At 45.5% G+C, this 17,155-nt stretch overlaps 2 protein-coding genes across 2 annotated transcripts; one reads left to right on the plus strand and one right to left on the minus strand.

The window, feature by feature from the left end:
• Window positions 1–201: 201 nt before the first annotated feature.
• Window positions 202–3,298, minus strand: zic5 (zic family member 5 (odd-paired homolog, Drosophila)). Its single transcript, XM_030112645.1, has 2 exons — window positions 2,124–3,298; window positions 202–792 (listed from the first exon to the last, which is right to left on the minus strand). Exons 1-2 carry the CDS (start codon window positions 3,163–3,165, stop codon window positions 353–355), a joined length of 1,482 nt encoding a protein of 493 aa, XP_029968505.1. The 5' UTR covers window positions 3,166–3,298; the 3' UTR covers window positions 202–352.
• A 4,548-nt stretch (window positions 3,299–7,846) lies between these two features.
• Window positions 7,847–11,336, plus strand: zic2a (zic family member 2 (odd-paired homolog, Drosophila), a). The gene is made up of 3 exons (XM_030111329.1): window positions 7,847–8,890; window positions 10,035–10,198; window positions 10,324–11,336. The coding sequence occupies exons 1-3, from the start codon at window positions 7,918–7,920 to the stop codon at window positions 10,516–10,518; spliced, it is 1,332 nt and encodes a 443-aa protein (XP_029967189.1). The 5' UTR covers window positions 7,847–7,917; the 3' UTR covers window positions 10,519–11,336.
• Window positions 11,337–17,155: the final 5,819 nt, after the last annotated feature.

Below are 17,155 nucleotides of genomic sequence, written 5' to 3' on the forward strand. Positions count from 1 at the left end.
TGCATGTTATTGCAAATACATTCATTTTGTAAAGTCCTGCTTCAATCTGGACCAAATCTGGATTTTTGATTGTTTCAATTATGAAGAAAAATGTTTTTCACTGTCTTTTCAAATCTTAAAATCTGCCAGTTTCTATTTATAATTCAGATCAAAGTTAAGGGTCATTTTAAGGGATTTTAATCTCGATGTTACCTTTACACTGCATCAATGCATGTCTGTTTTTTTATTTTTAGCACAGTCGTTTTAGTATGACTACAGTAAAAGAAACGAGCTGTCCCACGCATGGCTCTGCGCCCTTTAATGGGTCAACTCCATGACAACTTTGACAGTCACGTGGTCGTAAACAGGGGCATCAGAGCATTGTCCTCGGGTCTGAGCTTCTGAAAGAGTCCTCGTCGTCTGAGTCCGACGTTGGCACGTCGCTGGAGGGGGTGTGGAGGTGGTTGGGCCCCCCGCTCCCCTGGCACACGTACCACTCGTTGAGGTTGGTGACCTGAGGGGAGAGGTTCGCCGAGCGGCTCCTGTGCGCGTCGGAGCCGGGGGACAGGGGGTCCCCGAGGGGGTTGCTGGAAGAGATGTAGTTGACGTTGGTGGAAGGGGGCGGCGGGGACTTGCAGTGCACTTTCATGTGTTTCCGCAGAGAGCTCGGGTGCGTGTAGGACTTGTCGCAGCCGCGCACTTTGCAGTAGTAAGGCTTGTCGCTGGTGTGGACGTGAGAGTGCTTCTTCCGGTCGCTGCTGTTGGCGAATTTTCGATCGCAGCCGTCAAACTCGCACTTGAAAGGTTTCTCCCCTTCAGTTCAACGAGAAACAGAAAGCAGTCAGTGTCGTGATCGTGCACGTGCACATGCACCTTAATAGAAACATGCATTTTCAAATGAGGAGAGAAAGCAGGAGATGGATGCTCATCACTCCAGAAAGCAGTGAAACAGCAGCTTTTTAGAATAACACACACACACACACACACACACACACACACACACACACACACACACACACACACACACACACTCATCTGAGCTGCTGAGCCTGAACACAGCCTGCACTCCTCCGCTCAGCACTGGGCCGCAGCTCCACTCCCACTCGCCCAGAGCGTCTTCCAGCGTGAACCCGTGTGACATGCCTGCAGGCCTTCTGCTTTACATGTGGCTGGAGAGGGGGCCGCTCTGGAGACCACCACGAGCCATTTATGTGCCATGCTTGTGTCTGGTTGCAGTTGTTCGCACTCACACACGTCCACACGTTCACGTGAAAACACACTCCCACCCCAAAGTGTCCTACTGAGATATGAAAGAAATATGGGCTGCAAAATGATACTGTGATTTAAAAAAACGAGAGTGTCACGTGAACTTTGTCCGTATTCGTAACTTAATCACGTGCAGATTTTATAGGACTGATTAGAGAGGAGAGGCCTGTCTATAAAGATGGCGATAAGCCAAAACCAAAACTTTTTCTGAGTCAAATTATGAGATCAAATAGCCATTCAAGAAAGAGTTGTGATATTTTGCGCCCTGAAAAGTGTGACTTGTTTTGAACTTTTTGAACTCACGTCATAATGCAGTTGCTCTGGTCGACTTAGTGAAATTATGGCAGATTAAGCTCTACGGTTACGCAGAAGTTAAGGTAAACAGCCCGTTAAAATAACTGGCAGGAATTTCAGCGTCTGAACCAGAAGATTCAGCCTCTTTATGCTGAAATAACAGCCACCCTTCGCTTGGATTCACCGTCATATAAACTGCTTTTGCGCGAACGTCCCACGCATGAAGACAATTACTTTTACGCGTGTTCTGTACGTACGTAAGCACGTTTTACAAATCATAAGCCTTAATCCTTTGACGCCAACTGCAGGCGTCTCGGCGAATAAGTAAAAAAAAAAAAAAAGAAAAAGGAAAGAAGAAGAAGTTAACGTTTAAGAACGGAAATGAAGCGCTTCTACTGGCTGTGCGGACGCTTCGTGAATAAAACTGCTTTTCCTCGCTTCTGCGCGTAATTACGCACAGTGGCTTTGCCGTTAGGACGCGAATAATAAAACAAGATCGCCTCGAGAGCCTGATCGTGATCAGCGATCTGGCGATTCTGGAGCAGGCTGCGCCGTGCAAGTTTCCGACGGTGTGAGTTACTGACCTGTGTGAGTTCTCTTGTGAATCTTGAGATTTTCCGATCGCGCGAACACTTTTCCGCAGCCGGGAAAGGGGCACGGAAAGGGCTTCTCCCCCGTGTGAACTCGGATGTGATTGATCAGTTTGTACTTCGCCTTGAAAGCCTTTCCTTCCCGCGGACATTCCTCCCAGAAGCAGACGTGGGTGCTCTGCTCCGGTCCCCCGACGTGCTCCACCGTGACGTGGTTGACCAGCTCGTGCATGGTGCTGTACGTCTTCGAGCAGGGCTTCTTCTGACTCTGCTCCTGGTCGATCCACTTGCAGATGAGCTCCTGCTTGATGGGCTGCCGCATGTATCTCAAAAACGCCCCCGCGGCTCCGTGAGGAGCAGAAGCGATGTTCACATTGAGGTTCATGGAGTTGTAGCTGTGGAGGGAAGACGGTCCATAGTGCTCCGGCCTGTGCCCGAAGTGCTCCGGCCTGCCGTAGATGTCCCCCGGTATACCCAGGCGCATCTGCCCGTTGAGGGCATGGTGGTGGGCACCTGGGGACGCCTGGTCGTGAAGTCCAGTGAAAAGTGAATGGGCCCCACTTTCCGCGTGCCCATAAGCACCTGTTGGGGAGATGAACATGCCATGGTGATGAGGGGAGGAGGCGGAACTATGCTGGTCGCCAAGTGCATGCATAGCAGAGGCTGAGAGTTCTCTCCTGAGGATGAAGTCCCTGCTGCTTGAGTAGCCTGAGTGGGGGTGAGCCACGGGGAAACCAACTGTGGTCTGAGCAGAAGTGAAGGACGCCGCGGTCTGGGCTTCGGGATGGCTCTGAATGTGCTGAGATGGGCTAAGTTTGAGAGCATTTGTCTGTGCCATGTGCTCTGGTCCAAATGGAGTGAGTGCCACTCCGGGGTCGTTGCCCAGCTCCCCAGGGTGGAGGTGGGCATGGTGGGAGAGAGGGTGATGCCCCCCTAGCCCCGGGAAGCCTGTCATATTCTGATGAGGAAGGGGTTGAGTCGCTGCCAAATCCGCTAATCTTATCGCCGGGTTCCTCTTGCTTAAAGGGGGTTCCATAACTACACTGACAAGTCCATCCGCGCGCACCGCAACTGCTTTTCACCGCACCGCGCGCTCTAAAACATTAGGAAAATATGTATATAAGGGCTCTATAAGTTCTTTTGTCCGGCTTCTAACTCTGCTTGCTCCTTTTCCCACTCTGTCCTCAAGCGATTGGCAGAACATACAACAGTTGGAGGACACAGTGGGGAATACAGTTTAGAAATGGCACTGCGGGTATTGGACGGATTTCGGTGACTGGCAGTTAGGAGAACGAAGCGATTGGCTGTCGTTCAGCGCAGGGGCTCAGCAGGGTTCCGCCCCCTCACTCTCTTTATCGCTGTTGACTCCAAAAAGTTGTACTCACAAAGTTACCAGCAGATCTGTTTGCGCGGCTCTGTGTTTACTGGTGCCGGTGCATGTGGATGACCGAAATATCAGTTTATGCGACAAGTGTAGCCCAGTTTATGCCTGCTTCGCTTTGTCCACATGTTTCTCTGTGGATAATCGCCACGAGACGCGGAGAGAGGGAGAGAGAGGGAAAATAGATGGAGAAAAGGCAGGAACGCTGATTCGAAATAGTGCAATTAATTAATCACTGCATGTGTGAAATAGAAAACAGCTGTGTGAGGATCGGTTGATTTTATTGATTGGTATTTTCAAGTAAAATATTTTTCAATATTTTTTTTAAATATTTTTATGAGGAAAAAAAATCTTCATTTTAAATTAAATTAAAAAAAACAAAGCAGATGACCGAGGTACTTTTACAATATGTGTTTCTTGAACTTTAATGATTTTTTCTGTGCATTGATTAACATAAATTGCTGCACTTAGACTTAAATAAGCTTTTAACCGACTTTTGCTTTTCATGAACTGAGCCTTTAACATAAAGTTGAAAAGAAAATACATTCCTTATAATATTTTCCTTTGACTTCTTTTTTTAGTCTCCAAGCTTTAAACAATGTTTGATTAAACAAATAGTGTTGTAGTTTAATTATTGTATATTTGTGCGTGAGTTTTAAACGCTCAGCAGTTAACTTGGACAACAGTAGTGAAACTTGATTTATTACTTTTATTTTAGTGCATCTTTTTCATTTCATCTTTATGTTTTTTTAAGTAATTAATTGTAAAATGTAATTGATATTTGCGTGATATTTGTGTCTGCGGCTGGCAGACGGGTGGACTACATTCAGATTAATTTCAGATGACAGATTAGGACCTGACAGCATCGCCTGTGTTGACAGCAGTGCGTTTATCTATGGATGACATGTCTTCATTCCCCTTCCCAGTCGAATTATTACCACTGGTCTCGAGCTGCAGATCAGCATGTCAGCGAGTCATGCAAGGTTTTTGTAGCCTTAAAAAACCCCACACACATCCCTGTAAATTATATTAAATTTGAAATACTGGACCTGCAGCACAGCACTCCTCTGCACATAAAGCTGCAAGTTTAATGATGGATTCTCGTCGTTAGAGAGGAGACTCCACACATGATGGGCCTGTTGCACTTGTTCTCCAGCTGAAACTGATTTATGAACTTGACGATCTGCGATTTCAAAGAACACCTCACTCATATATTTCTTTTACTGGACATACAGCGTGATGTAGCATTACACGCAAAATGCTGCGTTATTAATTGGTAATAACATTCATCATCTGAAACCGAATGAATTTACTTGCACAGTGAATCCGTTTTAATTGATTTTCTAATAGAAGCTTAAATTCTCTTTAGAAATGACCAATAGCCACGTGCATGCTGCTGAATAATGAAATGATCTCCAGAAGGCTCCTTGAAGCCCATAAAGCAGAGGAAGCCAGTAGGTGCATCGTTTAGGATTTGTTTGAGGGCCTGTCTTTATTTAAAGCACCGCAATAACAAACTGATCTGATCCTGCTGAAGCAAATCAACATAAAGGCTCGTTTAGGTCCTCTCCTGTTATTGTCAATTTGTTATTGACATGTCAAATCATAAATATCATTGACGTGCACGTGCTGATCATAGAGTTTAAGCACCACATTCAAATCAATTTAAAATATCAAAACATATAAGAAGTGCGTTTTTATTGACTTATTGCTTCCAAATTACGGAAAGCTGTCGATGCCTCAGACTGGAAGAGGGGGGCGTCTTCACCCCTTCCTCGCCCTCTCTCTCCCTCTCTGTCTAAAACAAAGACGCTTTGTCATAAACAGGGTTATTTTACCAAAAGGAGTCAAGAGGGCAACATATGTGGTCTTAACGGGTCAGAGGTCAAACATCCATGAAACACAAGGTCAAGCAAGCCACACAAGTAACCTTCCAGTGTGTCAACATATTGATACTGTCAGATAACAGAGAGGAGAAATATGCCTTTGGCATAAATTAGAATCTATAAGGCAGAGCTGTGCTCCGGTCAGGAACGCTGGATTTATTCAAACATTTCTACGTGTCAGAAAAAAAGTCCCACTTTTTTCACTTATTGCTTCGAATCTTATTTTTTTGAGGCATGAAGTGACTTATTTGTTGCATGTGTGAGCCATATTTCAGAGCGCTCTGCTGCTCCGAAAACCTGTTGAAACGCGGGTCTTTGTGGGGTTTTTCAATGAGCTCGACCCCCTTTCTCTCCCAGGCAGCAGGGAGAGCCACAGCCCTGCGCCTTTCCACGATTGATTTTTTTTCTTCCTTCCTCTTCTTTTTAATTTTCCATTGCTTCTTTCCCTATCTTGGGGAAGGTTTTGTGGTTTTCCAGAGAAATAAAGAACTTCTTATAGGGGTCGGCAGACGTGACTTTGAACTTGGATCAGCTCCTGCGTTTCCTGTGGCGCGGGTTGAAATAGACTTGGAAGAATGGCACACAACGCGCAGCCTGTCCCACTCTGAGCTGGGAGACACACACAATTTCAAAAAAAAAAAAAAAAAAAAAGTTTTTTAAAACGTTTCCTCAGTCGTCAGCACCGTTTGTCGGCTGGAGAGCACCGGAGAGTTAGGCAGACTGAGAAATAAGTAGTGTAACGGACGGAGTCAGGTTGTGGGATGGTGATTTGGTGAAATAATGTAAGTAAGCTTCTTTTGACTTGTACGTGAATAAGTTATTTGTGCTGTGTTGACTGATTGAGGACTTTCAGAGCATGTTTGTGGAGGAACATTGACGCACAATGAAATACTGATGAAATGAAATCATGTTATAAATCATTTTATATATAAAAAAAACACACCCATATGTCCAGCTTTATGTTAATGCCAGCATGGGAAACCCACACAGCAGTGCCGTTAGAGGCAGAATCAAGGGTTCTATCCTTACTGACGAACATGTATCGCTCTCGCAGGCGCTGCGCAGAGCAGCGCTCCCAGCTGAAGTGAAAACCAGTTGCAGCTTCGACCCGGCAGGTCACTAAGGGTTAACTTGGATCTTAGCACACTTCACCACCATAGCATGTAACTTAATTGGTGTGGTGAATGTGAGAACCGCCGAGGAAACGGAGCCTGCGACGTACAGAACCATTAAAGAACCACCGGCGGTTTGCAGTGTGAGAACTGGAGCACCACTACAGGCCCGGTTGTGGTTGTAGGAGCAATGAAAAACCACTGGACTCCATATGGAGGGAGGGAGGCGCACATGCTTTTTCAGCTGTGGTGAATTAACAAAACAAATCATCTCCTTATTTTTTTTGTTTTGTTTTGCATCAGTACTGAAATTAAGTATATATATATATATATATATATATATATATATATATATATATATATATATATATATATATATATATATATATATATATATATATATATATATATATATATGTGTGTGTGTGTGTGTGTGTGTGTGTGTGTGTGTGTGTGTGTGAAATCCTCAGTAACGATCACCACATTTCTAAGGCTATACTGTCAATCAATATTAATTATTTATTGATTTGTAAATGAAAAAACCAGGAAGGCTGTTACATAATATACATGTTCTCCATAGTTATTACTATATAATTTAAAGCTATTCTCTTGTATTTTTTTTCTAATATTCTAACAAAGCGCGTACGGAATATAAACAACAGAAAGCCTGGCTCGTCTTTCTCTTGTCGTGATCTTTTCTCCTGCTCACGCCTCCAAATCTTCTCCTAAAAGTAGGCGGTAATTATGAGTGGAAAATGGCGTTGCGCTATTAAGTCTTCGCAGCGCTACCTGCCATTGGACAGACACCTGGGATTGATGAGGCGCGCGAGCCAATCAGGCCGCGAGGAGCGAATGAACGGGCTCCAGTTAAAGGGGGCGGAAGAGGAGGTAGAGCCAGTCCACGGAGAAACAGGGACCCTCCGCGATAAACACAGGCGAGCCGCAGAAATAAATGCATGCCCATTTGGAGCGGCGCGTTTTGAGATGCTCCCACTCGCGGCCGGTGCGCGCAGAAGACACCCAGTAAGACAATTATTTAATTCTTTGCGTGCATTTTAACGCCTCCAACTGTTCCTAGTCAGGAGGAAAAAGGACACGAGGAAACTCTTCACTTCGTTGCATTTGGATTTTTTTTCATTAGCTGCAAGTAAATTAGAAGTAGATTCTGTTTCGAGAAGCTGAGTTTTTTTTTCTTTTCTTTTCTCTTCTTTCTTTTTTCTTTTTCTTTTTTAATTCATGAACGGAGCGGCGCTTTCACTCACGCCTGATGGTGTTTCCCCGGCTGGAAGTTGAATCTGTGCGTGTCAGCATCAACATTTGATCCTTTTTTTTTCTCCTCTCTTTTTTAAAAGTTATTCCTTCGCCGTGAGCCCTGCGCCGGTTGAGATAAATAGCCTCCGCCTGAGATAATGTTACTGGATGCTGGCCACCAGTTCCCCGGGCTGGGAGTGGGCTCGTTCGCCAGGCATCACTCCGCGAGCGACATGCAGGACAGAGACTTGAGTTTGGCTCAGAATAGCTTCGTCGACTCGGCGCACATGGGCGCGTTCAAGCTGAACCACGACCTCTCCCCGGGACAGAGCTCTGCCTTCACCACCCAGGCGCCGGGCTACCCCGCGGCGGCTTTGGGGGCGCACGCCGCCCATGTCACGTCGTACGCGAGCTCCCCTTTCAACTCCACCAGGGACTTTCTCTTTCGCAGCCGCGGCTTCGGAGAATCCTCTCCGGCCAGCGGCCAGCACACTATTTTTGGCCCCACGGCGGGATCCCTGCATCACTCCCACACAGACACTCAAGGCCACATTCTGTTCCCCGGCATCCACGACCAGCACGGCTCCCACGGGTCCCCGAACGTCCTGAACGGCCAGATGAGACTCGGACTACCGGGGGAAGTTTTCGGACGCTCAGACCAGTACCACCAGGTCTCCAGTCCGAGGACGGACCCGTACTCGGCCGCGCAGCTCCACAACCAGTACGGCTCCATGAATATGAACATGGGGATGAACATGGCAGCCCACCACCACCCCGGTGCCTTTTTCCGCTACATGAGGCAGCAGTGCATCAAGCAGGAGCTCATCTGCAAGTGGATCGACCCCGAGCAGCTCAGCAACCCCAAGAAGTGCTGCAACAAAACTTTTAGCACCATGCACGAGCTGGTCACGCACGTCTCCGTGGAGCACGTCGGCGGGCCGGAGCAGACCAACCACATCTGCTTCTGGGAGGACTGCGCCCGGGAGAGCAAGCCGTTCAAGGCGAAATACAAACTGGTCAACCACATCCGCGTGCACACGGGGGAGAAGCCCTTCCCCTGCCCGTTCCCCGGCTGCGGGAAAGTCTTCGCGCGGTCGGAAAACTTGAAGATACACAAGAGAACGCACACAGGTAATTCCACGAACACGGTCCTTTCCTCCTCGCTTAAATATTGAGTTTCGCGTAATTGTCGCCACCAAAGCGCACATGAGCTTTTAGGCCTATTTCGTCGCTGTAAACATGTGTTTCTTGCCAAGACAAACACACATTACGATCTAATTAGTCGCGGGTATTTTAGGCTGCTAAAGTAGATAGTATTTGTAGAAGCAGTTCAAGTCGATTTAGGATCACATCCAGGAGAGAGAGAGAGGAGAGAGAGCGAGGCGGGGACGCGCTTAGAATCAGGGATAATTAATTTCTACGTTACATTGCGGCGCTTTACACATTTAAACAATTCAAGTGGTGCAAATGATTATTCCAGCGTTCGGAGGAGAATTTTCCTGACGCTGTTCGTGTTTTATTGTTGGGAGTAAACTTTAAAAATGGGTCAAAGGGGACGTGGGAGCGCGCTGCGTGTCGTGGAGCAGCTCGTAGTAAATCATAAACGATGCTGCGCTTTTCCAGCGCTCCGCTCCTGCTTTACGCGCTCTGTCCCCATCGATTTTCACCACAGTTTGGACGCTTTTATTATTGAATTAACTTGTGGATAAATGGGATCTTCTATCCCGTTTCAGTGTTTTTTGGGGGAAATGCGAGCCGGTCCTCAGCCGCACTGCGAGCAGTGCCTTTTGTTTTCTCATGCGCCCCTTTTGATTTGCACCGAGGTGCCAGACAGGGCCATTACCAGCCGCACACATTTGGACTTATTTTCTTGGGAAATGCATTATGGTGCCGTGCCATGAAATTGCTCAGGTGCTAATTAGATTTTTATTGTCTCCCGGCAAATGGTATGCCTTCTGTAGGCCCACTGAGGACGGCCTTGTCGCCTTCTCCCAGCCGCCCCCCCTCTCCACGCCGCTATTTGCATTATTCAGGCTAAAGCATCCCCCCACTCATTTTAACTTTAAACTTTGAATACGCATGTCGGCCTGGCTGTGATTTTCAAGCAACACAATCGCATTGCTCTGCACTCAACTTTTGCATTTGAATTGCTCGTTTTGCGCTCAAACTATCCGCACAGCTCCTCGTTCCTCACGCAGCCCGCTGTGTTCCCAGTGGAAAAATAAAGAGATGTCTAACCATTTTGTTCCTGTTTATTCTGTTTTATTTCCTGCAGGGGAGAAACCATTCCAGTGTGAGTTTGAGGGCTGCGACAGAAGGTTTGCAAACAGCAGCGACCGAAAGAAACACATGCACGTCCACACGTCCGACAAGCCCTATCTGTGTAAAATGTGTGACAAGTCCTACACACACCCCAGCTCCCTACGAAAACACATGAAGGTAAATAGAAAATGTGTGTGTGTTTGAAATTTTTTTTATTTTATTTATTTATTTTTTTGCATCTTCAATTGGGACTCATGCAGATTATAAACACTCTTTCCTCTTTTTATTAAAATTTATTCCAGGTCCACGAATCCTCCCCACCAGCATCAGACTCGTCACCAGCAGCCAGTTCCGGTTATGAATCCTCCACACCTCCGGGCCTGGTGTCTCCCACCACCGAGACCCAAAGCAACACAACCCTGTCCCCAGCCTCAGCAGTGCACAACACCACCAGCCACAGTGGCCTGTCCTCCAATTTCAGTGAATGGTATGTGTAGGACTGAGCTGAAGTGAAGCCACACACACTCATCTCACAGCACTGGGCCATTCCTGCAGCAGAATGGGACACGTGCACACAAGAGGCACACAAACACTTGTTTATTTTATTATTTTTGATGCACCAGGGAAGACGGTGATTACCAACAGAGGAAAATATGTACAATATTCGAGGTGTATTTCATATTGTAAATAACGACTAAAAAGCCCACTTTCCCATTGGTTGTGATAGTTTGTCAGTCTTTGGTGTATAGGTGTTCCTTCAATGGTAGCTATTTCTCTAACTGGACTTTTAGTGCACATATTACAATAAAATTGTACAATAATGTTGAATATTGTGATCCTAAGGCAAATTGATTGTACTATACTAAAACATCTATAAACTGGAAAGAGTGCCAAAGTTAACATTTAACTCAAACAGACCACAATATTATGCTTGTGAATGTATATTTTAGTTTGCTGGGCTTAACTTGTGATGTTTTGTGCTTTGCAAGTTTGAATTGTGAAATACTATCTGGAAGATTGTGAGGAAAATAAACGTTGTGCCGTTCGATTTTCTGTAACTACGCCCTTCCTTTTGTAAATATCAACTGCCATATTTATCCATTTGTAATTAAATTATGGTATTTACTTGCTACAGATGAAACAGTATTTATAAAGAATGTTTCTTTACTATAAATATGTACAATTTACGAGCTAAACATGGGGCAGTTGTTTCGTTATGTGCTTTTGTTCGAAGTTTTAAGAGGTGTTTTCTTCCTTATTGTGATAAAAAATTTTACTGCATACAAATATAATAAAAGGTGTTGCAAGTGCTAAATATCTTTTTGCTTTTTCCTCCTTCTTCATCCTGTTGTGTGCTGGTGCAGTTTAGCGTGTTGCATCTTGCCTGGCATCTAATCTTTTGGCGTTAATCAAAGATTCTCTGGGAAGTTCATCACGTCTCAGATGTTTAACCTCGTCTGCAGCTCCTCGCTCAAAAAAAAGCTCCACGCTTTTTGGTTTCAACCCTTAACTAAATAACATGCTGGCGTTTTGACTCTGGCTTTGCAGCAACATGCTGAAAGGCCTCAGACAGTGTGGCTGTGGTGATGCTGGAATGATCCGGAGGTTGAGAATCCAAATGAGACGAAGCGAAGAAAACAAATAATAAGAAATAAATCAACTGAGTGCAGTCACTTTGTAGGTGTTTTACAATGCATTACAACTAAAACAGTGATTCACCCTCAGTTCATTTTAGGCATGCTACTTTTGTCTCTTTTTATTTCCCTCCTGTCGGTTACTGAGTGTGTCTGGATCCAGAACTCACAACCCCCCCCCCCCCCTTTATGCTGGACCCTCCAGAGCTCAGGAGTCTGGTGCAGAAGCAGCCGTGAACTTGAACTTGACTCGGTCCACTTGTCTGCAGGAGGGCAGCTTCCCGCTCCGCTGTGACCTGAGCTGTTTCTGTGGAATCAGATGACTTTCAGAATGCTGGGATCTGTGGTGTAGTGATTATAGATCGTGGCAGGAAAGCTGTGTGGCACGTCGTTTATGTGAGGCTGAATTCCCCAGCAGGAGCAGGCGGCGTGCACCACGGCAGTGTGCTGGTGCTGCTGGTGCTCAGCTCTGGTGGAACTGCATGCTTCGCTGTCGATATTGCTTCAGGAGGATGTTGTTGATGTGTTGTGGAACTTGTTGTCAATCACAGGCCGATTTGTCGCAGCCTTTGTGGCCCTCCTGGACAACACCAGAGGCTGCAGGCAAACATCGCCTCCTATCATACAAGCCGCTTGGCTGGCAGAGCATGCTGTAAACAGAGAGGCTGGTGGGATCAAGTTGATTACAGCTAGGTAATGATTTCAAGTCAAATCTATTAGAACCTAATAAAAAAGCCTTTCTCTCAACATGTAAGATGCAGTTTGGAAGGCTTTCTTCGTTCTTACAGCAGATCTCACGTTTAAACAATCAAATGGGGATAAAGAGTTTTTGGCTGGACAACAAGAGGTGGAAACACTCCCCATCCCGGACATGGCTGAGGCAAGATGTAGATTTATTATGCAGAGTATTTAGCACTTGAAGTCACCTCCTAATGGCCTCTTTAGCGGCTGGCCCGCTGACCTCCTCGGCAGAGGAAGGGGTGACCTGTGGGGAGTGGGAAAGGTCAGCCGCACACAGTGCGTCGATGTCGGTTCCTGTTCGGCTCCTGCTGCGCTGATATTGATCCGCAGAGAAGAAGGAGGATTTCTTTCTCCTCACTGCTCTTTGTACATCGGTGTGTGTGTGTGTGTGTGTGTTTGTGTGTGTGTGCACTGTAAGGATAATATACTGTAAGAACCCAGCCTGCACCACTCCACCGCAGCCTGTAGGCTTTGCTTTCATTTGGACCCGGGTTAAAGTTAACTTCTTTGAAGTTTTTTTTCTTTTCTTTTTTCTTTCCCCCAAGAAGTCACTCTTCTCTATCCTGCATTTAAGATACAAGGAACCACAGCTTCCAACTTTCACATTTATATAACTTGAATTAAGATCGTATTTACCCTTAAAACCGGTTTTCCGGGTGGTTTTGTTGTTGATCTACACGATTTAAAATTGCGCATTTATTATTATTGTAATACTGAAGCACAAGAAGCACCTGAGAAGCCAGATGGTTTCCTTTCTTTACCTTCTGACTGCCTGTAAGGCCGCTTGATTCAATAGGAGCTGCTCAATAAGGAAACAACAGGTTTTCACATGGACGCACGGAGCGCGCTCAACTTCTTGAGCAGTTTCCTTCCATTCGTTGGATTTGGGTGGAGTGTAGAACGTTTAACTCATAGTTTTTCATTGCGCAACATTTCTTTTCTTCCCACAACAGTGATTGTGGCTTTTTTTTTTCATCCTGTTTGTGAGCGAAATCGGAGCCCGAGGGATTTTAATAACATGTTGATAAGAGCCACTCGTTTGATATTTGGGACGTTCTCGTCTGAGAAGAGCTTCAGTGCAGTTTGTGCAGTTTGTGCAGTTTGTGCTCACGGCGATGCTCCGTCGTTTGGCGTGTTAATTGGAGGAAGGCTGAACTTGCAGCGAGAGGCTGGAGGCTGGAGGCTGCGCGGACTGCACCGCGGGCCTCCTGGGAGAGGAATGGAGCCAGTGCGCACAAGTCACGCTCCGCGGAGAGTCTCTGCGCGTCCGCGTCTTTTCCAACCCATCCTGTTCGGTTCGTGACTGCAGCAGCATATTAGAGGAGACTGTCATTTCCCATTTCAGGTGAACTTTTCTGCACTTTGCGCCCCCCTCCCTCCCCCTCTCCCTCCCATATACTCACGCGTACACACAAACAATATCCCCTAAATATATGTACATTTACATTCACATTTTTTTTAATATGCCAAGAAAATATAGAATTATACCTTTTTTAGTAAAAAGTATATATTTTTTTCTCCTGAATCCTAGCGGTGAGCAGTGGCAGCAACGCAGTGGAGCAGCAGTGGGCCTCTTGGTGCGCAGCGCACCGCGTGTTGCTCTCCATAATCCGCAACAGCGTTTGTTTATTTGTTTTGTATTTTTAATACGTTTGTTAATAGCATCGGTGTCAAAGTTTTGGTGGGTTTTTAATGTTTTAATGAAGCCTGCAGATGGAGCTCCGCCTGTTTGACTGTTCCCTCATTAGACATGCGTGTGGAGCGAAATAAAAATTGACCTGGTTTCACTTTGGGATGTGAAACATCACAATGCGACATGACGATGAGTGGCGAACAGCAGCAGCAGGCTGCTTCTGTGGCCTTTTAAAGCAGCGAACACCTTCCTAATGAAAAGAACCGGTGTTCAGTAAAAGTGTTGTGTGGGTGTAATTATACAATTCACCTGGAAATTACAATAAATAAATAAACAAATGAATAAATAAATATTAAACGACCTTGAGTACAACACGGAGGCACTAAAATTATTGTAATAACCTCATTATTATTTTTTTTTAAAGAAAACGTACATTTTTATTAAGGGCTGAAGTCACCAGCAAACAAACAAAAAAAAATGACAATCAGAAAATAAACGTTGTACATTAATTTTTTCATATTTTCTGGTGTAATTGTGTTGCAATAACAAAACAAGTTAAATTGCAACTGATTTAAAAGTTACATAGAATGAATGGAAGTGCGTCTTTCTCGTCACAGGCCCTTCCCCTCCTCAAATCCTGCTGAGACATAAAAATCCAAGATTTTAATGTTTAAAAAATAAAAAATAAAAAAATATACTCGCGCATGTTGCTCTCTTTGAATCATTCTCTTTAAAAGAAATTCATTTCGCTGTGATTCTCCCGGAATGGGCCTTCTCCTTAAAAGAAACCAAACGCAGACTCTAGCAGCTCGTCGGTGAGTGTGTTTTGAAAGAAAACTTTTTACACAAATGCCATATCCTTTGATAGAATTTGGAGCGCCTCTAATGAAACGCTGTTATTTATAGAGCCACTTCAGACTGTGGGCGTTCCTGCTCACACACTTCCAACACGGAAAGTCAGCCTCCTATAGCCTCTCAATAAAACACACTGTCTGAAATAAGAGGGAAGCAAGAAAAGACTAAATGCTCTGATGCATCTTCATTTATTCATGTAATTAAAAAAAAAATACTTTTTTAAATTGCTGCATGCAAATGAACGGCGGGGCCATTAAAGCAGGGCTCCTTCCAGAGGTCACATACAGCCAGTTTGACCTTGAGTGAGCAGATCGACCTTTAATACAACTATTCTGAGCAAATCCAAACGTTTTCCCTTTGATTCAGTGCAAAGATGGACAAACACATTATCAAATGCAACCTTTTTTAAACATTTTTAAAGCAGAAATATAAGCGCTACATCAACATTATGGGTCATTTAACAACTTTTGCAGAATTTTTCAGCTTTTTTCATGCATGTGTATTTATAGTGTTAATGTGACTCATAGCAGCAGCTGTTCAGATTGTCTCAGCAGCGATCTCAAGGAAGTAAATCAGACACAACATTCACTTGATGGAAAATGTTCATTTTAATGTCTCCTTGTGAATTTGTGTACTTTGTGATGGACACTCTGGTGGGCCGGTTTTAGTCCACGGGTCATATGTTTGACACCACTGACCTCAGAAGTAAAGAAATAATGACCTGCATTCAAGTTGTTGGTTTTTTTTTTGTTTTTTTTTTTGGTAGTTTCACTTCACACTGAGGGCTTTATTCATATCAGCTCCCAACACTACAGTGGAATATCATCATATATTTGAGATTCTTAAAAAATATTCAAGACAATGGAGAGATTATCCCTCCGTCCTCTGGTTTTGGACTGCTGGTCTGTCTCTTGTCCTCCCTCTGGACCTCTGACCCGTCTCTTGTCCTCCCTCTGGACCTCTGTCCCGTCTCTTGTCCTCCCTCTGGACCTCGGTCCCGTCTCCCTGTCTGTCTGTGTCCTGGCTCGTGTTGTGTTTGTCCTGCAGTGGACGTACAGTCTGCCTTCCTCCCGCGGCCTTTCATGTGAGTTCAGCGGCCGCCTTTTCTCACACAGATGAATGTGTTTCTGTGAAAAGAGCCGGAATGGCTGTCACTTCTCCTGGCACGGCGGAGAAACAAACAAACCCCCGACCCCCCCCCCCCCCCCCCCCCCCCCCCCCCCCCCCCTCTGCTCCTTTAAGGAAGCTGGCGCAGGCGCCTCCCATCGGACACAAACACTACAGAGTCAGAAGCACAAATAGCCTCAAAAAGCTAAACACTCTCCCTTTCATGAGGGAAGCTTGGCATGGCCGTCCTCTCATGCACAAAGTGGAGAGGTGCAGAGTAAATGACATGCTCCAGCTTCATGAGGTGTGCTTATTATTGTCTTCTTCCTCCCCCCCAAAAAAAGTGTTAGAATCCCACTAATCCCCCACAAACTCGGCATCCTCCCCTGCTGCTGCTTTTGCACCGAGGCGCTCGATATGTCTTCTATACCGCACCTTGCCAGCTCTCTGCTCAGCTCCATAGGTAATGTGCTGTAATATGAGGGCTTTTCATTATTTTTTGGGAACGCCTTTCTGTTGCAGCCAGAGCTCTTCGGGACAGGAACAGGTGTACCATCAAAGACTCATTATCTGCAAGCAACGCAGAAAACACACACGCACTGCACATTGAGGGTGAGTGATTTAAAAAAATCTGCATGTCCCCCCCCCCACCCCCCACCCCCCCACCCCAACACACATAAAAATTAGACTTCCTCCTCTATTGAAACCACTCTCAGCCACGGAAATTTTCAATTTCCCCACACCTGTAAACATGGTGTTTTAGCTCAGCTGCTTTGATCTTCAAACACAGCAGCCCTGCAGCCTGAGGGGGGCTCTGCAGACAGACAGGTGACTGGCTGGGCTGTGGCATTCTGGGTGGAGGAGCGATGCCGGATCGCAGCACGCCTGACCTCATGGCCACTTTGCATTTGATATAATGTTCTGGAAAAGACTGACATGAGAATTGTGTCAATTCCAGACCACCTCAGGTGAAAGCCAGATTACGAACAGCTCAGGTTTGACCCTTTGTCAGGGAAGTGATCATATAAGGAAACTTTAACATGGTGGCACCATGTCTGATCATGTTTTGTGTAGAATGTTCTATTTACTTTGGTATTTATTGCACATTATATTAACTTCTGAACTACTTCCAGCACAGAATTTTATAACCCAGAAGACATCCAG

This window comes from Salarias fasciatus, chromosome 16, assembly GCF_902148845.1.
Source record: "Salarias fasciatus chromosome 16, fSalaFa1.1, whole genome shotgun sequence".
Taxonomy (NCBI): Eukaryota; Metazoa; Chordata; class Actinopteri; order Blenniiformes; family Blenniidae; genus Salarias; species Salarias fasciatus.